Here is a 23,356-nt window from a genome sequence, read left to right on the forward strand (position 1 = left end):
ATTATAGGTGTGAGCTACTGTGCCCGGCCCACAAATATTTTCTTTCATTGTGTGTTTTGTCTGTTCATTATCTTGATTATTTCTTTTGCTGTACAGAAGATTTTTGGTTTAAGTCCTGTTTGTCTAGTTTTGTTTTTGTTGTCTGTGCTTCTGAGATCTTAGGCATACAGTGCCCATCTTCATCTCAGCAAGCCACCCTGACTGCTTTTGTAGTTTCTTTAACAATTGTACCATTTTCCTACCTCTAGGCCTTTGCACTTGCTGTTCCCCCTGCCAGAATGCCCTTCCCCACCTGCTTCACTTGGCAAACTCCTACACATTCTCCAGTTATCAGCTTCCTTGTAGAGGACATCTGATTCCCCCAAACACCATAGGTCCTCCTGTTTCTTAGTCATTTTTGCACACTATTTGTTTTCATAGTAGTACTAATCTTAACTGCAATCAAATTTATACGGTTTGGATGTATATTCCTTTTATGTCTCATGTTGAAATATGATTCCCGGGGCTGGGAGCAGTGGCTCGCCTGTAATCCCAGCACTTTGGGAGGCCGAGGCAGGTGGATCACCTGAGGTCAGGAGTTCGAGAACAGCCTGACCAATATGGTGAAACCCCGTCTCTACTAAAAATACAAAAATTAGCCAGGCGTGGTGGCATGCGCCTGTAGTTCCAGCTACTCAAGAGGCTGAGACGGGAGAATTGCTTGAACCCAGAAGGTGGAGGTTGCAGTGAGCCAAGATCGCACCACTGTAATTCAGCCTGGGTAACAGAGCAAGACTCCGTCTCAAACAAAACAAAAACAACAACAAAAAGAGATGAAAAATATTATTCCCAGTGTTAGAGGTGGGGCCTGATGGGAGATGATTGAATCATGGGGAAGATGCCTTGTGAATGCTTTAGCACCCTTGGTAATAATTGAGTTCTCACTCAGTTTATACTAGATCTGGTTGTTTAAAAGTCTAGGACCTCTCTCCACCTCTTTCTCTCTTGCCATTTGATACACTGCTCCCCTTCACCTTCCACCATGATTGTAAGCTTCCTGAAGCTCTCACCAGAAGCAGATGTTAATACCACACTTCCTGTACAGCCTGCAGAACTGTGAGCCAAAATAAACACTCTCTCTTTATAAATTACTCAGCCTTGGCCAGGCGCAGTGGCTCATGCCTATAGCCCCAGCACTTTTGGGAAGCCAAGGCTGGCAGATCGCTTGAGGCAACAAGTTCAAGACCAACCCAGGCAACATGGTGAAACCTATTTCTACAAAAAGAAAAAAAGTAGAAATTATCTGGACTTTGTGGTGCATGCCTATAGTCCCAGCTACTCAGGAGGCTGAAGCAGGAGGATTACTTGAACCCAGAAAGCTGAGGCTGCAGTGAGCTGTGATGGACCCACTGCACTCCAGCCTGGGTGACAGAGTGAGACCCTATCTCGAAAACAAAATCAAACAAACAAAATTACCCAGCCTCAGGTACTTCTTTCCCATTCATAAATTCCTCCAACTGTGGTAGTATAAAGTGACTTAAAAGTGTATACTTTAGGCTGGGCATAGTGGCTCATGACTGTAATCCCAGCACTTTGGGAGGCCAAAGCAGGTGGATCACTTGAGGTCAGGAGTTAGAGACCAGCCTGGCCAACATGGTGAAACCCTGTCTCTACTTAAAGTACAAAAACATTAGCTGGGCAGCTGAGCGTGGTGGCTCATGGCTGTAATCCTAGCACTTTGGGAGGATGAGGTGGGTGGGTCACTGGATATCAGGAGTTTGAGACCAGCCTGGCCAACAGGGCGAAACCCCATCTCTACTAAAAATACAAAACTTAGCCAGGCACGGTGGCAGGAGCCTATAATCCCAGCTACTTGGGAGGCTGAGGCAGAAGAATCACTTGAACCCGGGAGGCAGAGGTTACAGTGAGCCGAGATTGTGTCACTTTACTCCAGCCTGGACGAAAGAGTGAAACTCCATCTCAAAAAAAAAAAAAAAAAAAAAAAAAATTAGCTGGGCATGGTTGGTGTGCACCTGTAATCCCAGATACTTGGGAGGCTGAGGCAGGAGAATCACTTGAACCCGGGAGGTGGTGGTTGCCGTGAGCCGAGATTGCACCATTGCACTCAGGAGGCTGAGGCACAAGAATCACTTGAACCTGGGAGGCAGAGGTTGCAGTGAGCCAAGATCACGCTACTGCAGTCCAGCCTGGATGACAGAGTGAGACTCTGTCTCAGAAAAAAAAAAAAAAGTATATCCTTTAATGTTGAAAGCAGTATGGCAGTTCCTTTAAAAATTAAACATAGAGGCTGGGTGCTATGGCTCACGCCTGTAATCCCAGCACTTTGGGAGGCCAAGGCGGGCAGATCACCTGAGGTCGGGAGTTTGAGACCAGCCTGGCCAACATGGAGAAACACTATCTCTACTAAAAATACAAAATTAACTGGGCATGGTGGTGCATGCCTGTAATCCTAGCTACTCCGGAGGCTGGGGCAGGAGAATCGCTTGAACCCGGGAGGTGGTGGTTGTGGTGAGCCGAGATTGCACTATTGCACTCTAGCCTGGGCTACAAGAGTGAGACTCTGTAAAAAAAAAAAAAAAAGAAAAAGAAACAAACAAAGAAAGAAAAGATCAACTTAATGAAATAAAGCATGAAGAGAAGATTAGAGAAAAAAGAATGAAAAGGAACAAAGCCTCCAAGAAATATGGGACTATGTGAAAAGACCAAACCTACAATTGATTGGTGTACCTGAAAGTGATGGAGAGGATGGAACCAAATTGGAAAACACTCTTCAGGATATTATCCAGGAGAACTTCCCCAATCTAGCAAGACAGGTCAACATTCAAATTCAGGAAATACAGAAAACACCACAAAGATACTCCTTGAGAAGAGTAACCCAAAGACACGTAATCATCACATTCACCAAAGTTGAAAAGAAGGAAAAAATGTTAAGCACAGCCAGAGAGAAAGGTCAGGTTCCCTACAAAGGGAAGCCCATCAGACTAACAGCAGATCTCCCTGCAGAAACTCTATAAGCCAGAAGAGAGTGGGGACCAATATTCAACATTCTTAATGAAAAGAATTTTCAACCCAGAATTTCATATCCAGCTAAACTAAGCTTCAGAAGCGAAGGAGAAATAAAATCCTTTACAGACAAGCAAATGCTGAAGGATTTTATCACCACCAGGCCTGCCTTACAAGAGCTCCTGAAGGAAGCACTAAATATGGAAAGGAAAAACTGGTACCAGTCATTGCAAAAACATACCAAAATATAAAGACCAATAACACTATGAAGAAACTGCATCAACTAACATGCAAAATAACCAGCTAGCTTCATGACGATAGGATCAAATTCATGCATAACAATATTAACCTTAAATCTAAATGGGCTAAATGCTACAATTAAAAGACACTGACTGGGCCAGGCACGGTGGCTCACGCCTGTAATCCCAGCACTTTGGGAGGCCAAGGCAGGCAGATCACGAGGTCAGGAGATTGAGACCATCCTGGCTAACACGGTGAAACTCCATCTCTACCAAAAATACAAAAAAATTAGCCGGGCGTGGTGGCGGGCGCCTGTAGTCCCAGCTACTCAGAAGGCTGAGGCAGGAGAATGGTGTGAACCTGGGAGGCGGAGCTTGCAGTGAGCCGAGATTGTGTCTCTGCACTCCAGCCTGGGTGACAGAGCGAGACTCCAACTCAAAAAAAAAAAAAAAGACACAGACTGGGCTGGGTGTGGTGGCTTACACCTATAATCCCAGCACTTTGGGAGGCCAAAGTGGGTGATTCACAAGGTCAGGAGTTCGAGACAACCCTGGCCAACTTGGTGAAACCCCGTCTCTACAAAGAAAATAGCCGGGTGTGGTGGCTCGCGTCTGTAATCCCAGCTACTCAGGAGCCTGAGGCAGGAGAATTGCTCAACCTGGGAGGTTGTAGTGAGCCAAGATTGTGCCACTGCACTCCAACCTGGGGAACAGAGCCAGACTCCATCTCGGGGGGTGGGTGGGGGGAAAAAGACAAAAAAGACACAGACTGGCAAATTGGGTTTTCAAAACCTAGCCTGTTTTTCAAAAAACCAATGAATCCAGGCTGGCATCGTGGCTCACGCCTGTAATCCCAACACTTTGGGAGGCCAAGGTGGGCAGATCATGAGGTCAAGAGATCAAGACCATCCTGGCCAACATGGTGAAACCCCATCTCTACTAAAAATACAAAAATTAGGTGGGCATGGTGGCATGCACTTGTAGTCGCAGCTACTTGGGAGGCTGACGCAGGAGAATTGCTTGGAGGCAGGAGAATCGCTTGAACCCAGGAGGTGGAGGTTGCAGTGAGTTGAGATTGCACCACTGCACTTCAGCCTAGTGATAGAGTGAGACTTCATCTCAAAACAACAACAATAAAAAAAAAAAAAAAAATCCAATGAATCCAGGAGCTAGTTTTGTGAAAAGATTAACAAAATAGATAGACCACTAGCCAGGCTAATAAAGAAGAAAAGTGGCTGACGCCTGTAATCCCAACACTTTGGGAGGCCGAGGCAGGTGGATCACCTGAGGTCAGGAGTTTAAGACCAGTCTGCCCAAAATGGTGAAACCCCATCTCTACTAAAAATACAGAAATTAGCTGGGCATAGTGGCAGGCACCTGTAATCCTAGCTACTTGGGAGGCTGAGACAGGAGAATTGCTTGAACCCAGGAGGCGGAGGTTGCAGTGAACTGAGATTGTGCCATTGCATTCCAGCCTGGGTGACAAGAGTGAAACTCCGTATCAAAAAACAAACAAAAAAAAAGATAAAGGGGATATCACCACCACTGACCCTACAGAAATACAAGCTACCATCAGAGAATAATATATATACTTCAATGCAAATAAACTAGAAAATCTAGAAGAAATGGATAAATTCCTGGACACATACACCCTCCCAAGACTAAACCAGAATAAGTCGAATCCCTGAATAGACCAATAACAAGTTCTGAAATTGAGGCAGTAATTAATAGCTTACCTACCAAAAAAAGCCCCGGACCAGACAGATTCACAGTCAAATTCTACCAGAGGTACAAAGAGGAGCTGGTACCATTCCTTCTGAAACTATTCCAAACAATAGAAAAAGAGGGACTCCTCCCTAACTCATTTTATAAGGTTAGTTTCATCCTAATACCAAAACCTGGCAGAGACACAACAAAAAAAGAAAATTTCAGACCAATATCCCTGATGAACATCAGTGTGAAAATCCTCAATAAAATACTGGCAAACTGAATCCAGCAGCACATCAAAAAGCTTATCGACCACGATCAAGTGGGCTTCATCCCTGGAATGCAAGGCTGGTTCAACATACACAAATCAATAAACGCAATTCATCACCAGAACCAATGACAAAAGCCAGAAAATTATCTCAATAGATGCAGAAAGGCCTTCAATAAAATTCTACACCCTTTGATGCTAAAAACACTCAATAAACTAGGTGTTGATGGAGCATATCTCAAAATAATAAGAGCTATTCATGACAAACCCATAGCCAATATCATACTGAATGAGCAAAAGCTGGGAGCATTCTCTTTGAAAACCAGCACAAGACAAAGATGCCCTCTCTTACCACTCCTATTCAACATAGTATTGGAAGTTCTGGCCAGGGCAATCAGGCAAGATAAAGAAATAAAGCGTATTCAAAAGAAAGACAGGAAATCAAATTGTCTCTGTTTGCAGATGACATGATTGTATATTTAGAAAACCCCATCATCTCAGCCCCAAAACTCCTTCAGCTGATAAGCAACTTCAGCAAAGTCTCACAATACAAAATCAATGTGCAAAAATCACAAGCATTCCTATACACCAATAATAGAGTCAAATCATGAGTGAACTCCTATTCACAATTGCTACAAAGAGAATAAAATACCTAGGAATACAACTTACAAGGGATGTGAAGGACCTCTTTAAGGAGAACTATAAATCACTGCTCAACAAAATAAGAGAGGACACAAACAAATGGAAAAACATTCCATGCTCATGGATAGGAAGAATCAATATCGTGAAAATGGCCATACTGCCCAAGGTAGTTTATAGATTCAGTGCTATCCCCATCAAGCTACTATTGACTTTCTTCATAGAATTAGGAAAAAAACTACTTGAAATTTCATATGGAACCAAAAAAGAGCCCGTATAGCCAAGATAATCCTAAGCAAAAAGAACAAAGCTGAAGGCATCATGCTACCTGACTTCAAACTATACTACAAGGCTATAGTAACCAAAACAGCATGGTACTGATACCAAAACAGATACATAGACCAATGGAACAGAATAGAGGCCTCAGTAATAACACCACACATCTACAATCATCTGGTCTTTGACAAACCTGACAAAAGCAATGGGGAAAGTGTTCCCTATTTAATAAATGGTGTTGGGAAAACTGGCTGGCCGTAAGCAGAAAACTGAAACTGGACCCCTTCCTTATGCCTTATACAAAAATTAACTCAAGATGGATTAAGGACTTAAATATAAGACCTAAAACCATAAAAATCGCAGAAGAAAACCTCGGCAATACCATTCAGGACATAGGCATGGGCAAAGACTTCATGACTAAAACACCAAAAGCAAGTGCAACAAAAGCCAAAATTGACAAATGGGATCTAATTAAACTAAAGAGCTTCTGCACAGCAAAAGAAACTATCATCAGAGTGAACAGGCAACCTACAGAATGGGAGAAAATTTTTGCAATCTATCCATCTGACAAAGGTTTAATGTTCAGAATCTACAAGGAACTTAAACAAATTTACAAGAAAAAAATAAACAACTCCATCAAAAAGTGAGTGAAGGATATGAACAGACACTTCTCAAAAGAAGACATATATGCAGCTGACAAACTTATGAAAAAAAGCTCATCATCACTCATCATTAGAGAAATGCAAATCAAAACCACAATGAGATATCATCCCATGCCAGTTAGAATGATGATCATTAAAAAATCAGGAAACAACAGATGCTGAAGAGGATGTGGAGAAATAGGAATGCTTTTACACTGTTGGTGGGAGTGTAAATTAGTTCAGCCATTGTGGAAGACAGCGTGGCAATTCGTCAAGGATCTAGAACCAGAAATACCATTTGACCCAACAATCCCATTACTGGGTACATACCCAAAGGATTATAAACCATCTACTATAAAGACACATGCACACGTATGTTTATTGCAGCACTACTCACAATAGCAAGGACTTGGCACCAACCCAGATACCCTTCAATGATAAACTGGATAAAGAAAATTTGGCACATATACACCATGGAATGCTATGCAGCCATAAAAAAGAATGAGTTCATGTCCTTTGCAGGGACATGGATGAAGCTGGAAACCATCATTCTCAGCAAACTAACACAGGAACAGAAAACCAAACGCTACATGTTCTCACTCATAAGTGGGAGTTGAACAATGAGAACACATGGGCACAGGGAGGGGAACATCACACACTGGGGCCTGTCAGGGAGCTGAGGGCAAGGGGAGGGATAGCATTAGGACAAGAACCTAATGCATGTGGGGCTTAAAACCTAGAAGACGGGTTGATGTGTGCAGCAAACCACCACGGCACATGTGTACCTATGTAACAAACCTGCACGTTCTGCACATGTATCCCAGAACTTAAAGTATAATAAAAAATAAAAATATATAAAAATAAAAATAAAAAAAGAATACCAAATAGGGTGAGAGATATTATTGCCATCTTTTGAATAATATGATCTACCTCAAGCCATAAGAATACCCAATGTAGGCTGGGTGCGGTGGCACATGCCTGTAATCCCAGCACTTTGGAAGGCCAAGGCAGGCAGGTCACTTGAGGCCAAGAGTTTGAGACCAGCCTGGCCAACATGGAGAAACCCTATCTCTACTAAAAATACAAAAATTAGCCAGGCTTATCATGAGGTCAGGAGTTCAAGACCAGCCTGGCCAACATAGTAAAATCCCATCTGTACTAAAAGTACAAACATTAGCTGGGCATGGTGGTGCACGCCTGTAGTCCCAGCTACTCGGGAGGCTGAGGCAGAATTGCTTGAACTTGGGAGGCAGAGGTTGTGGTGAGCTGAGATTGCACCACTCCACTCCAGCCTGGGCAACAGAATGAGACTGTGTCTCAAAAAAAAAAAAAAAAAAAAAAATTAGCCAGACTTGGTGGCTGGCGCCTGTGATCCCAGCTACTCGGGAGGCTAAGGCACAAGAATCATTTGAACTCGGGAGGTGGAGGTTGCTGTGAGCTGAGATGGTACCACTTCACTCCAGCCTGGGTAACAGAGTGAGACTCTGTCTCCAAAAGATAAAAATAAATTAAGAATACCTGAAGTTTAATCTACAGGATTTTAAAAGTCAGAAGCAAGTTGACTTCTAAAAACTGGGGCAGGTGCAGTGGTTCATGCCTGTAATTCCAGCACTTTGGGAAGCCGAGATGGGAGGAATGCTTGAGTCCAGGAGTTTGAGACCAGCCTGGGCAACATGGTGAGACCCTGCCTTTACAAAAACAAACAAAAACCCAGAAAGACAAAGAAACAACAACAACAAAAACAAGCGGGACATGGTGGCAAGCACCTGTAGTCCCAGCTACTCAGGAGGCTAAAGCTGAAGGTTCACATGAGCCAGGGCAGTCAAGGATGCAGCGAGCAGCAGTGATGATGCCACTGCACTTCAGCCTGGGCAACAGAGCCGAGATCCTGTCTGAAAAATTAAAAAATAAATAAAAACTGAAAAATTCACTATTTCTGGCACGTCTGGAGTTTAACAGACTGAAACTCATAGTTGCTACTACTCTTCATCTTTTTTTTTTTTTTGAGATAGAGTCTTGCTCTGTTGCCCAGGCTGGAGTGCAGTGGCACGATCATGGCTCACTGCAACCTCTGCCTCCTGGGCTCAAGCGGTTCTCCAACCTCGGCCTCCCAAGTAGCTGGGACGACAGGCGCCCAGCTAATTTCTTTTTCTGTTGTTGTTGTATAGACAGGATCTCACCATGTTTCCTGGGCTGGTCTTGAACTCCTGGGTTCAAGTGATCTTCCCATCTTTGCCTCCCAAAGGTCTGGGATTGCAGGCATGAGCCACTGTACCCAGTCAATATTAGCTAATATTATTTGATCCTTTAAGACACCATAGCTCTTTTCCGTGGCGCCTCAGAGGCGTTCAGCTGCTTCAAGATGAAGCTGAGCATCTCCTTCCCAGCCACTGCTTGCCAGAAACTCATTGAAGTGGACAATGAACGCAAACTTCGTACTTTTTATGAGAAGCGTATGGCCACAGAAGTTGCTGCTGACGCTCTGGGTGAAGAATGGAAGGGTTATGTGGTCCGAATCATGGTGGGAACGACAAACAAGGTTTCCCCATGAAGCAGGGTGTCTTGACCCATGGCCGTGTCCGCCTGCTGCTGAGTAAGGGGCATTCCTGTTACAGACCAAGGAGAACGGGAGAAAGAAAGAGAAAATCAGTTCGTGGTTGCATTGTGGATGCCAATCTGAGCGTTCTCAACTTGGTTATTGTAAAAAAAGGAGAGAAGGATATTCCTGGACTGACTGATACTACAGTGCCTCGCCCCCTGGGCCCCAAAAGAGCTAGCAGAATCCGCAAACTTTTCAATCTCTCTAAAGAAGATGACGTCCGCCAGTATGTTGTGAGAAAGCCCTTAAACAAAGAAGGTAAGAAACCTAGGACCAAAGCACCCAAGATTCAGCGTCTTGTTACTCCACGTGTCTTGCAGCACAAATGGCGGCGTATTGCTCTGAAGAAGCAGCGTACTAAGAAAAACAAGGAAGAGGCTGCAGAATATGCTAAACTTTTGGCCAAAAGAATGAAGGAGGCTAAGGAGAAGCGCCAGGAACAAATTGCGAAGAGACGCAGACTTTCCTCTCTGCGAGCTTCTACTTCTAAGTCTGAATCCAGTCAGAAATAACTTTTTGAGTAACAAATAAATAAGATCAGACTCGGAAAAAAAAGACACCATAACAGGCTGGGCACTGCACTTCAGCCTGGGCAACAGAGTGAGACTCCATCTCAAAAAAATAAATAAATAAATAAAAACCAGGCCTGGTAGCTCACGCCTGTAATTCCAGCACTTTGGGAGGCCGAGGTGGGTAAATCATGAGGTCAGGAGTTCAAGACCAGCCTTACCAAGATGGTGAAATCCCATCTCTACTAAAAATACAAAAATTAGCCAGACGCGGTGGCAGGTGCCTGTAATCCCACCTACTCAGGAGGCTAAGGCAGGAGAATCACTTGAACCCAGGCAGCAGAGGTTTCAGTGACATGAGATCGCACCACTGCACTCCAGTCTGGGTGACAGGGTGAGACTCCGTCTCAAAAAAAAAAAAAAAGTCGGGTGTGGTGGCTCATGCCTATAATCCTAGCACTTTGGGAGGCCAAGGCGGGTGGATCACTTGAGGTCAGGAGTTTGAGACCAGCCTGGCCAATATGGTGAAACTCCGTCTCTACTAAAAATACAAAAAAAAAACAACAAAAAAAAATTAGCCCAGCATGGTGGCAGGCGCCTGTAATCCCAGTTACTTGGGAGGCTGAGGCAGGAGAATCGCTTGAACCCAGGAGGCAGATGTGGCAATGAGCTGAGATCGCGCCATTGCATTCCAGGCTAGCAACAAGAGCAAAACTCCGTTTGGAAAAAAAAAAAAAAAAGTATTAAAGTAGGCTGGGTGCAGTGGCTCACACCTGTAATCCCTGCACTTTGGGAGGCTCAGGCAAGAGGATCGCTTGAGCTCAGGAGTTCGAGACCAGCCTAGGCAACCTAGTGAGACTCTGTCTACTGTAAAAAGTAGAAACAATTAGCCAGCTATGGTGGTTTGTGCCTATAGTCTTAGCTACATGGGAGGCTGAGGCAGGAAGACTGCTTGAGTTTAGGAAGTTGAAGCTGCAGTGAGCTGTGATATCATCATTGCACTCCAACCTGGGCAACAGAGCAAGACCCTGCCTCAAAAAATAAATAAATAAATAAATAATTCAAACAGTATATAAGGGTATAGCCTGAAAGTAAAAGTTCTTATTGCTGAGTGTGTTGGTATGCACTTACAGTCCCAGCTACAGGAGAGCTTGATGCGGGCAAATTGCTTAAGCCCAGGAGTTTGAGCCTTTAGTGCACAATGATTGTCCCTATGAATAGCGCCTGCGCTCCAGCCTGGCAACACAGTAAGACCTCTTCTCTTTTTTTTTTTTTTTTTTTTTTTTTGAGACGGAGTCTCGCTCTGTCACCCAGGCTGGAGTGCAGTGGCCGGATCTCAGCTCACTGCAAGCTCCGTCTCCCGGGTTTACACCATTCTCCTCCCTCAGCCTCCTGAGTAGCTGGGACTACAGGCGCCGGCCACCTCGCCCGGCTAGTTTTTTGTATTTTTTAGTAGAGATGGGGTTTCACAGTGTTAGCCAGGATGGTCTCGATCTCCTGACCTCGTGATCTGCCCGTCTCGGCCTCCCAAAGTGCTGGGATTACAGGCTTGAGCCACCGCGCCTGGCGACCTCTTCTCTCAAAAAAAAAAAAAAAAGTTTCTAATTCTCAGTTCAATTTTCCATATGTAATTTCTGTAAAAGTTTTTTTGTGTGTGTGTTCTTCTGGAAATTAGTGCATATGTAAGTCTCTACATATACTTAAAAAATAGGCTTTAAATTTTGAGCAGTTTCACGTTTATAGAAAAATCGAGTGAAAAGTACAGAGTTCCTATGTACCTCTTTCATAATCCCCCATTTTCCCCTATTGTTAATATATTGCAGGCCGGGCGCAGTGGCTCACACCTGTAATCCCAGTACTTTGGGAGGCCAAGGTGGGTGGATCATGAGGTCAAGAGATCGAGACCATCCTGGATAACACAGTGAAACCCCGTCTCTACTAAAAACACAAAATATTAGCTAGGCCCGATGGCGGGTGCCTGTAGTCCCAGCTACTCAGGAGGCTGAGGCAGGAGAATGGCGTGAACCTGGGAAGCGGAGCTTGCAGTGAGCGGAGATCGCACCACTGCACTCCAGCCTGGGCAACACAGTGAGATTGTCTCAAAAAATAAAATAAGGCCGGGCGCAGTGGCTCAAGCCTGTAATCCCAGCACTTTGGGAGGCCGAGACGGGTGGATCACGAGGTCAGGAGTTCGAGACCATCCTGGCTAACACGGTGAAACCCAGTCTCTACTAAAAAATACAAAAAGTTAGCCTGGCGAGGTGGCTGGTGCCTGTAGTCCCAGCTACTCGGGAGGCTGAGGCAGGAGAATGGCGTAAACCCGGGAGGCGGAGCTTGCAGTGAGCTGAGATCCGGCCACTGCACTCCAGCCTGGGCGACAGAGCGAGACTCCGTCTCAAAAAAAATAAAATAAAATAAGACAAAATAAAATAAAATAAAATCTTGCACGAGTATGGTATATTTGTTATAAGTGATGAACCAATATTGATATATTATTAACCAAAGTCTATAGCTTACATTCAGGTTCACTTTTTTTTGTCGTCATTTTTGTCATGAGCCACCATACCCGGTCAGGGTTAACTCTTTGTGTTGTACATTCTATGGGTTTTGACAAATGGATAATGACAAATATTCACCATTCTAGCACCACACCGAATAGGTTCCTGGTCCTAGAAATCCCATGGTCCACTCATCCATCTCTCCCTCTCCACCCACCACCCACGTGCAACCTTTGATCTCTTTGCTGTCTCCTTAGTTTTGCCTTTTCCACAATGTCATATAGCTGGAATCATAGAGTATATAATATGACACAGTATATGAAAGAAGCCCTTTTCAGATGGGCTTCTTTCCCTTAGCAATATGTATTTAAAGTTCCTCCATGTATGTTGTTGCTTGATAGCTCATTTCTTTTTATCACTAAATTATGTCCCATTGTATGGATGTACCACAAGGTTATCCATTCACTCATTGAAGGGCATCTTAATTGCTCCCAGGTTTTGGTAATTATGAATAAAGCTGCCATAAACAATTACTTACAGGTTTTGTGTACACGTTTTCTTTTTTTTTCTTTTTTGAGAGCGGGGAGTCTCGCTCTGTCTCCCAGGCTGGAGGGCAGTGGCGTGATCTTGGCTCACTGCGAGCTCCGCCTCCCGGGTTCCCGCCATTCTCCTGCCTCAGCCTCCCGAGTAGCTGGGACTACAGGCGCCGCCACCTTGCCCGGCTAGTTTTTTTTTGTATTTTTAGTAGAGACAGGGTTTCACTGTGTTAGCCGGGATGGTCTCGATCTCCTGACCTCGTGATCCGCCTGTCTCGGCCTCCCAAAGTGCTGGGATTACAGGCGTGAGCCACCGCGCCCAGCCGACATGTTTTCAATTCATGTGTAAATCGTATTCCTTTTTAACTTTTGTATTTATGCACACATTTATATAGTTGTAAAACTAAGCTTATGTATTTTCTTCTTTTCTTTATTCGCCCTCGGAGCATAGATTCAAGTTGCCATGAATATACACTCCCACATATACTTTTTAAAAAGTGGTATTTTACATAATTTTCTGCAATTTGCTTTTTAAAATAACAATAATCTTTTGTTATAAAAGCAGTACATGTGCTAACTTTTAGAAAGTTAGCTCATCTGGATAAGCAAAAGAAAAGAAAGACACTTGCAAGGCACGGTGGCTCATGCCTGTAATCCCAGCACTTTGGGAGGCCGAGGCAGGAGGAACACTTGAGGTCAGGCGTTCCAGACCAGCCTGGCCAACATGGTAAAACCCTGTCTCTACTTAAAAAAAAAAAAAAAAAAAAAATTAGCTGGGCACAGTGACAGGTGCCTGTAGTCCCAACTATGCAGGAGGCTGAGGCAGAAGAATCACTTGAACTTGGGAGGCAGAGGTTGCAGTGAGCTGAGATGGCACCACTGCACTCCAGCCTGGGCAACAGAGCAAGACTCCATCTCAAAAAAAACAAAACAAAAAGCAAAAAACACTGGCTTAAAACAACAACTATTTTATGTGCTTATAATTCTGTGGGTCAGCATTTTGAGTTGGGCTCTGCTGGGTAGTTCTGCTGGTCCTGCCTGGGGTCATTCATGTGACTGCAGGCATCTGGAGGTTTGACTGTGGCTGGCTGGCCTCACTTGCATAGCTGGTGGTTGGAGCCGGTTCTTGGCTGGCTTTCTTTCCATATGGTCTCATCTACCCTCAGGGAGGCTAGCCCTGGCTTCTATGCATGGCTGCAGCAGTGTCCCAGGAGGGAAAGAAAGGCTGCTGCACAAGGCCTAGGCCTGGATGATCCACATCACTTATGCCACATTCTATTGGTCAAAACAAAAGGGGTGGAATCTGATTCCAAACCTCTGAAACAATGCAGAGGCTAATGCAATGATTCTCAAAGTAGGATCTAGGGATTCTTAGGTGTTCCTGAGATCCTTGAAAAGGGACCTGTGAAGTTAAAACGATTTGTCATACTACTGTTAAGACACTGTCCTTTTTTTTTTTTTGAGACGGAGTCTTGCTGTCACCCAGGCTGGAGTGCAGTGGCCGGATCTCAGCTCACTGCAAGCTCCGCCTCCCAGGTTTACGCCATTCTCCTGCCTCAGCCTCCCGAGTAGCTGGGACTACAGGTGCCCGCCACCTTGCCCGGCTAGTTTTTTGTATTTTTTTTTTTTTAGTAGAGACGGGGTTTCACCGTGTTAGCCAGGATGGTCTCAATCTCCTGACCTTGTGATCCGCCCGTCTCGGCCTCCCAAAGTGCTGGGATTACAGGCTTGAGCCACCGCGCCCGGCCAAGACACTGTCCTTTTAACTCCAGTGTAGAATGGAGTTTTCCCGAGGTATAATATATAATGTGATACTGCAATAGATTGAATGAAGCAGATATGAAAATCTGCCTCCTATGAAGCCAGACATGAAAGACATTTGCAGAAATGTAAAACCATTGTCCTCATACTTTTTTGCTTTGGAGAATTTTTTTATTTTTAGACAGGGTCTTGCTCTGTTGCCCAGGCTGGAGTGCAGTGGTGCGATCATAGCTCACTGAAGACTCGAATTCCCAGGCTCAAGCCATCCTCCCACCTCAGCCTCCCAAGTAGCCAGAACCACAGGTACATGCCACCAGGCTGGGCTTTTTTGTTTTTTTGAGATGGAGTTTTGCTCTTCTTGAACAGGCTGGAGTGCACACATTACAGGGTGAGCCACTGTGCCTGGCCCAAGTTTTTAATAAAAATGTTTATATAAACATGACATGTCATTTTAAAAGATTCTAGTAACATTAACAGCTTTTTTTTGAGACAGTCTTGCTCTGTCACCCAGGTTGGAGTGCAGTGGTGTGATGTCAGCTTACTGCAACCTCTGCCTCCCAAGTAGCTGGGATTACAGACACCTGCCACCATGCTGGGCTTTTTTTTTTTTTTTGTATTTTTAGTAGAGACGGGGTTTCACCATGTTGGCCAGGCTGGTCTCAAAATCCTGACCTCAGTTGGCGAGCCCGCTTCAGCTTCCCAAAGTGCTGGGATTACAGGTTGAGCCATGGCACCTGGCCTTTTCTCACTTTTTCTGGACAGTCTCACTGTTGCCCAGGACGCTGTGCAGTGGTGAAATCACAGGTCACCACAGCCTGGACCTCCTAGGCTCAAGTGATCCTCCTGGTCCCACCTCCCAAAATGTGGGGGTTACAGGTGGAAGCCAGCACACCCAGCCCATTTTTCACTTTCCCATCAGCAGAAATCCAAGTTTGATAACCCACCTATGAGAAGATGGGTACTCTCGTACATTATCAGAACAAATAAACTGGTCTAACAGTGGGAGAAACTGCCAAAATTAAAATGCACAAACCTGGCAGGGTGCGGTAGCTTATGCCTATAATCCCAATACCTTAAGAGGTCTAGGCAGGAGAATAGCTAGAGACCAGGAGTTGAACTAGCCCAGGCAATAGGAATTGGGGCCGTAATACATGATAAATGTGTCCATGAACTGCCACTGCACTGGCCTGGGAAACAGAACACGGCCTCGTGATTATTAGGGAGGAGTTGAGAATTGAGCACATGAGGGAGAAATGGGAGTTTGTTGTCAGAGAAGTCAGCAGTTATTCTCTTCTCTCATCCATGTAGTTTAGCACTGACTTCTTCAGGGCCGAGTGGGAAAATGCCACCACCTTACCTTGGTAGAAGGTGGAAGACAAAGTTATTAGCCAGGCACCAAGAACGAATCTGAAGCCAAGAACACCAATGCAAAGCCAACAAGCAAGCTCTCTTGCAGACACCCCTCCCTTCCAATCCCATTCTCTACAAAGGAAATCCCCAGGTGACCTGGCATGGTCAGACTACACCTTTAGGCAGGTAAGAATTTTTTTAAAAAACCAAAAATTTACAAGAGACACAAACAAAATGTAGTTAGCTATTTAATGAGGTTCTTAAGACACTTAGAACACCAATTTGTGAGGATAAATTCCATTCGTCAGGGCAAAAACAGATCGCAGGTAGCCCTGGAGCTGAGGAACAGCTTTGATTTTTGGTAGAATTTGTGAGTCCACAGCTTTCTGATCAATCTTGCGCTGCTCTGTAATCTCGTATTTCTAAATAAAGAGAAAGTTAAACATTTTAAAACAGGCACATATCAAATTACTTGTAGGTCAACTAAGGAGTCCTGTCTCACAAGTACTAATCTCCAAGAATACTTAGAAAACATTAAAGACAATTTTGACAATCCTTTCCTTGGAATGCTGTGAAATACAACCCATTTTTTATGTAATAAAAACAGCTCTTAAGCTTTTGTATACTTTAGTACACATCAAGGATAAGTAAGGACACATTCCCAATAGCAGTTAATTCCCACACAATTCCACCAAACTTCAGAATTCGAAGTTGAGCTCCCAGACTGCTAAAAGAACTACTCAATTTAGAAGAATCTGGAATACTAAGTATCTCCCGGTATTCTTCATTATTTAACCTTTCATTTTTCTTCTTTTTGTGCAACAATGCTTAGGCCTGTTTCTTTTCACTCCCAGGAAGAAGGGCCAGTGCTAACACAGGAGAGACAAGTAGAAACTTACCTCTTTCTCTGTGTCGAAGATCTCACCTTCCTGGTGTCTGGGCTTCCGCAGCTTCTTCTTCTTGAAGTAAGCATCAGTAAGATGTTTTGGGATTTTGACATTGCTGATATCGATTTTAGTTGAGGTGGCAATGACAAATTTCTGGTGCGTTCTTCGTAGAGGAACTCGATTGAGGACCAGAGGTCCTGAGGGGGAAAAATTAATTTAGCAAGGAAAAGGGGGAACAATCATCATCCCGCAATTTAGGTGACCATTACTCGTTATGTTGCTACACAAAAAAGACCACCTGTCTAACTCACATGCACACAAAGCAATGAAATGGGCCTCAGACACTTGTGGCATTAAAAAGTGTCTACCATGTAGGCAGTAGCAAACAAACGTGTATATTGCAAGCATTTAAAAATGGAAGTTTCACAGAACATCACAATCCAAGGATTTTCTTACCAGTCACAAGTAACAAGCCACTAGCCAGCTGCTTCAAGAAAACCACCCTCTAAGTTAAAAAAGAAAATAATTAGTTTTCTGCAATTAAAAGCTGATTTCTGAATTCATAAAATCACAAGCATCTAAATTTGGGTAAAGGAAATTTCTACATGTATATGTATATAGCTCAGCAGTTCTGGAAGCAACCACAGCAAGCTACTAAGGTAGTACTCCAGGCGTAAATACATTTTTGAGCAAATGAACATGTGTAACATAATCAACAGCAGGAAATGGCTAATAAATCACCATGGATTAAACTTGTTATTTGCCACAAATAAGTTGTATCTTGCAGATCATTTCCCCTTGCCCCAAACACAGGTAAATAAAGGAAAACTACACCTAGCACGCAAACGCATTGCCACCAGGAACCCCAAGCAGCTGCAGTGAAGCTCCTCAAGCACAGAAACTCTCACCTTGCCCCTGTGGCGTCCAGTGAGGATGATCAGAATGGTCCCGGGGGTAATGCTGGCTCGCAGTTTTCTCACGTGCTGACTGAAGGGTTTTTTGCCATGGCTCAACAGCTTTCGAGGCACATCTTCAGTAGGATAATATCTAGGCTGGGGAGAGTCCATAGATCCAACTTATTTAAATAAGCCATTCAGATTGGTAGAAGCAAGCTATGTCAGCCAAACTTTTGCTATAGTCTTTTTATTTATTTTGAAGTATAACATTTACACGATTCCATTTTCATTTCTGCTAAGTTGATTTTAAACTTGGAAAAGGTCAATTATGGTTCTGCATCCTGTGTGCAAAACAGGACAGAAACCATTTAATGAATGAGCTGTGTGTTCAAGCAAATAAAGCATCAAGCAAGTCACCTTTGTAATCTTGAGCAAAAACTAAACCCCAGAGATTACATGTGTGACATCCCACATTTTGCAGATTAGGGATACACGGCTTGTTTTCCAGTTCAAGTAAAGTGTGTTAATATCCTAGCCACTTCATCTGATCCTCACAGCAACAAGTCTTACTCCCACTTCATGCACAAAGGAAAACAAACTGCATAAAATCAGACAGTAGGACTGTCAGATCATTTGTTGCAAAAGTTAGACACCATGCAAGGGCCATTAAAGACATAACTACAAATAACTAACAATAAACTATTTCTAACTATACCATATCATTAGTGCAGTCTCACTTTCACCACAAACATGATCACCTAATAGGAAAACGAGTTCACGAGACAACTGTCAACTTCCCTCTCATGCAGTAATCTTCAACTGTGAAACTGTATGGTGTAACTTACTTGGGAATGTTCCCATAATGAAAATCACAGAGCAAATCCTGAGACTACATTGGGTCTTGTGTGTGGTAAAAGGGGCCAAGAAACACTGCTCTAGTGGGAAATGTTCTATACAACAGGCTATATATTATTTCATTTAATCTCCATAATAACTCTTTGAGGTAAACCCTCATTCCCATCTTATTTTTTTTGAGATGGAGTCTCCCTCTGTCGCCCAGGTTGGAGTGCAGTAGTGCAACCTCTGCCTCCCGGGTTCAAGAGATTCTCCTGCCTCAGCCTCCAGAGTAGCTGGGACTACAGACACGCAACCGGCTAATTTGTGTATTTTTTAGTAGACATGTGGTTTCACCATGTTGGCTAGGCTGGTCTTGAACTCCTGACCTCAGGTGATCCGCTCGCCTCAGCCTCCCACAGTGCTAGGATTACAGGCATGAGCCACCATGCCCAGCCTCATTCCCATTTTATACGCAAAGGAACAAAGCATAGAAGAGTAATTTAAATTATTTAAGATTAATAGTAAATGTCTTTTTTTTTTGAGACGGAGTCTCGCTCTGTCGCCCAGGCTGGAGTGCAGTGGCCAGATCTCAGCTCACTGCAAGCTCCACATCCCGGGTTTAGGCCATTCTCCTGCCTCAGCCTCCCGAGTAGCTGGGACTACAGGAGCCCGCCACCTCACCCGGCTAGTTTTTTGTATTTTTTTAGTAGAGACGGGGTTTCACCGTGTCAGCCAGGATGGTCTGCATCTCGTGACCTAATGATCCGCCCGTCTCGGCCTCCCAAAGTGCTGGGATTACAGGCTTGAGCCACCACGCCCGGCCGATTAATAGTAAATGTTGAAGCCAAGTTGCAAACCCAGAGCCTTTTATTTTCTATCAGAAATTCTCTGGTATGCAGAAACTTACAGTATCAAAGTATTCAAAAACACCTTCAGTATTCAAGCACAAACTGAAAATCCAATTTACAGTCCCCGTATCTTACCATTTTGCGAAGTTTAACCACCCGGGTACCGCCGTTCTTGTCACCACCAACTGGTTTTGTAAGAGTTGCGAGAACCTTCTCCTTCTTTTTCTTTTCAACCTGCAAGGACACAAATGCATCAACAATAAGAGAATGCCAATTAAGGGTAAGACATAATGGTCAGTGGTCCCCTCTTCCCTTACCTTGGATTTAGCGGCTGAGTACTTCCTCTTGTACATGGCCTTTCTGGAATACATGGCAGATCGGGAATACCTGCCAATTCCTCTGACAAGGACAGGGTTGCGGCTGCAATGGGGCTTCCCCTTCTTGGGCTTCTTAGCCTTGAGGTTACCCTTTTTCACCTTGCCACCAGCATGAGCCTTCTTGGCTTCGGGTTTCTTCTCTTTAGTATCTGGCTTCTCAACTTTTTCACCCGCCATCTACAAATATTTTTTGTAGACAAAAAAGGCATTTCATCTCTTAACAAGACAACGACGAACCTGTACATGAATGGGCTGAGCTCCCCAGACTACAATCCCTTCCCCGGTAAGACACAGGCCTTCAACTCTACCCATTCTACTCCAACCTTCACTATGTCTCATTTGGGGGTTGTCTCCCCAATACACTATAAACTATTCTCTTGAGGATTCGAAACTATCTCACACCTATTAGGTTTTTGCCAAATACTGAGCAGTCAGAAGTCCGTACAACCATCATTCTTTTTATCACTGTTTTGCTAATTAGAAAACTTAGATGCAGAATGTGCCCACAGGTTGGAAGCACCAGGACCATAACTTGAAATCCCTTTTAGTACCTTTCGTCTTAACCCTTAAAAGCAGTGTCTCTTTTCAAGAAACTCGATTTAGGATTTGCGAACATAAACAGAATCAGTCCAAATTGAGCCCAAACAGAAAAAGATCGTAAAGACCAAGAGGTGACTTCCGGTCGCGGACGCTGAGACGCGAAACGTTTTGGCTTCAGTGCGGAACCCCAACGTGGCTGCGACAGGCTCAGTATCATCCTCTGGAACCCAGGACCGGGAACTCAGTGCACGCGCCGTCGCCCCGCTTCCTCTAACACCCACCAGTCCGCTACGGGTCCCCGAAACGGCCTCGTTCCTCTAGTCCAAGAGAGTGGCGAACAGCCGGACGGAGCCACTACGGCATTCTACCTCACCCTCTTCGTGCCCCGCTGCAAACCCAAACGGCAAAAATGAAGCGTCTGGAAGGCCTCTCAGTTAGCCTTGGGCATGTCCGACCCCTGTAGGTGTCGACTGGATGCCCTCCAGGTTCGGATGGCGAAGGATTGGAAGTCCCGAACTGAAGTCTTGCAAAGAACCCTGCCATTCTTACCTTGCAAGATGGGAAAGAGAACTAAGGTTTCGGCTTCCGGTCTATAAGCAATCATGGGAAGTGCGAGTCTCACTTCCTTCCGGATCTGGGGCATCATGGGGAATGTAGTATTTCGCTAATAAGAAAAAAGTAGTAAATCCTAGGCCGGGTGCGGTGGCTCACGCCTGTAATCCCAGCGCTTTGGGAGGCCTAGGCAGGCGGATCACGTGAGATTGGCAGTTCGAGACCAGCCTGGCCAATATGGCGAAATCCTGTCTCTGCTAAAAATACAAAAGTTAGCCGAGCGTGGTGGTGAGTGCCTGTAATGTCAGCTACTCGAGGCGCGGAGGCAGGAGAATCACTTGAATCTGAAGGTGGAGGTTGTAGTAAGCCGAGATCGCAACAGTGCGCTCTGGGCAACAGAGCAAGATTCCGTCTCAAAAAAGGTGTGTGTGTGTGGGGGGGTAATGGCCGGGCGCGGTGGCTCACGCCTGTAATCCCAGCACTTTGGGAGGCCAAGGCAGGTAGATCCCTTGAGGTCAGGGGTTTGAGACCAGCCTGGCCAACATGGTGAAACTCCATCTCTACTAAAAATACAAAAATTAGCCAGTCGTGGTGGTGGGCGCCTGTAATCCCAGCTACTCCAGAGGCTGAGGTGGGAGAATCACTTAAACCCAGGAGGCAGAGGTTGCAGTGAGCTGAGATCCTGCCACTGCGTGCCACCGCACTCCGGCCTCAAAGACTCAGTCTCAAAACAATAACAGACTCAGTCTCAAAACAACATCCAGACTCAGTCTCAAAACAATAACAACAACAACAACAAAATTAGCTGAGTGTGGTGGTTAGTGCCTGTAGTCTCAGCTACTTGGGAGGCTAAGGCGGGAGGATCACTTGAGTCCTGGAGGTCTGGGCTGCAGTGCAGTAAGCCCTAATCTCGTCACTTGAGATAAGGTCAGTGGTCCCCTCTCCCCTTACCTTGGATTTAGCAGCTGAGTACTTCCTCTTGTACATGGCCTTTCTCATTCCTGTCTGGCCTACAGAATGAGACTGTCTCAAAAAAAGTTAAAAAATATAAAGTGAGGATAACAATAGTAACTTACTTCATAAGGTTGTTGGGAACATTAAATAATATACACAACAGTACTGAGAAGCATATTTGATGGATGGTAAATGCTACATAAGTGTTAGTTCTTTTTTTTTCTTTTCTTTTGAGATGGAGTCTCGCTCTGTCATCCAGGCTGGAGTGCGGTGGCACTATCTTGGCTCACGGCAACCTCTGTCTCCCGGGTTCAAGTGATTCTCCTGCCTCAGCCTCCCGAGTAGCAGGGATTACAGGCACACACCACCATGCCCAGCTAATTTTTTGTATTTTTAGTAGAGACAGGGTTTCACCATGATGGCCAAGCTAGTTTTGAACTCCTGACCTCAAGTGATCCACCCACCTCAGCCTCCCAAAGTGCTGGGATTACAGGTGTGAGCCACCATGCCTGGCCAACTGTTAGGTCTTGTTATTGTCACCATCATCACCACTATCATCTGATCATCAACATTCTAGTTGTTGTTAAATATTCTGCTAAAGTTTATGCGCCAGAGATAATAAGCAATATTGCATGCAATGTGCCTTGCTTTATCTCATTTAATTCTCCCAAAAACCTGTGAACGATACTATTATGAGGAAACTGAGGTAAGTCCAGGACATTAAGTAACTTGCTCACAGCATAGATCTGATTCCAAAGATTGCACTGTTGACCATTAGGCTGCAAGATTAAAGAGATGATTAATGAAGATGAAGATGCATGAGAGTTTTGCTCATGTTACAATTAAAAATAAGAATACTTGTTATCTTTTGCAAAATAACACAGTATATGTGATAGTTCTTTACTGCTTCAAAGCCCTTGAGCCAACATGTACACATTTGTAATACCTTCTATCTTGCGTTTTCCATTTTCCTCCATTTGTTTTTTTCTGGTTGCTAGAGCTTTTCACCTTGATTTTTTTCAGATAGAAACCACCTGCTTCATGGCTGTGTCTCTGAGAATCATTTAGCCTTTTTCTCGTTCTGATTGACTGAGGATACAAATACAATGATCAGATGAACACTGCCCTTTTTTTGAGAATGGGAATGTCAGCAGCTTTATTTGTTTAGCTTCCTCAGCAAAGCACCTCTTAGAAACTTCAACTGCAGTAAATGTACCACAATGAATGCATGAAATGCACAGTTGCTTACGTGGGCGCCCTAAAATTTCTGGCAATCTCAGAGAATTTCACCTAGTAAACACCCCAAAACAGTTGTTGAATGACCTGTCATTAAAATAAAAACGTAGATGAACCCCCTATTGTGTTTTGTTGCGGTATTGCAAAATTTACAGTTCATTAGTTGGGCAAAATAACATGTTTAGTCATAAAGTAAATATTTT

The 23,356-nt window shown here is 44.4% G+C and overlaps 1 protein-coding gene and 1 pseudogene across 4 annotated transcripts; one reads left to right on the forward strand and one right to left on the reverse strand.

Annotated features, from left to right (window-relative positions):
- The first annotated feature begins 9,135 nt into the window (after window positions 1-9,135).
- LOC111537148 lies at window positions 9,136-9,927 on the forward strand (annotated as a pseudogene). Its single transcript, XR_002729918.1, has one exon. The product of XR_002729918.1 is annotated as a 40S ribosomal protein S6 pseudogene (transcript).
- A 6,334-nt stretch (window positions 9,928-16,261) lies between these two features.
- On the reverse strand, window positions 16,262-21,004 carry RPL6 (ribosomal protein L6). Of its 3 annotated transcripts, none has more exons than XM_023203818.2 (7): window positions 20,961-21,004; window positions 19,812-20,048; window positions 19,630-19,728; window positions 17,822-17,965; window positions 17,370-17,418; window positions 16,926-17,110; window positions 16,262-16,448 (listed from the first exon to the last, which is right to left on the reverse strand). In XM_023203818.2, the coding sequence occupies exons 2-7, from the start codon at window positions 20,046-20,048 to the stop codon at window positions 16,296-16,298; spliced, it is 867 nt and encodes a 288-aa protein (XP_023059586.1). In that variant the 5' UTR covers window positions 20,961-21,004; the 3' UTR covers window positions 16,262-16,295. The 3 variants fall into 3 exon arrangements, with proteins under 3 accessions (XP_023059586.1, XP_023059590.1, XP_023059589.1); XM_023203822.3 differs by lacking the exon at window positions 20,961-21,004 and adding an exon at window positions 20,693-20,708; XM_023203821.1 differs by lacking the exon at window positions 20,961-21,004 and adding an exon at window positions 20,423-20,693.
- Between the last annotated feature and the right edge of the window lie 2,352 nt (window positions 21,005-23,356).

This window comes from Piliocolobus tephrosceles, chromosome 10, assembly GCF_002776525.5.
Source record: "Piliocolobus tephrosceles isolate RC106 chromosome 10, ASM277652v3, whole genome shotgun sequence".
In the NCBI taxonomy this organism is placed as follows: Eukaryota; Metazoa; Chordata; class Mammalia; order Primates; family Cercopithecidae; genus Piliocolobus; species Piliocolobus tephrosceles.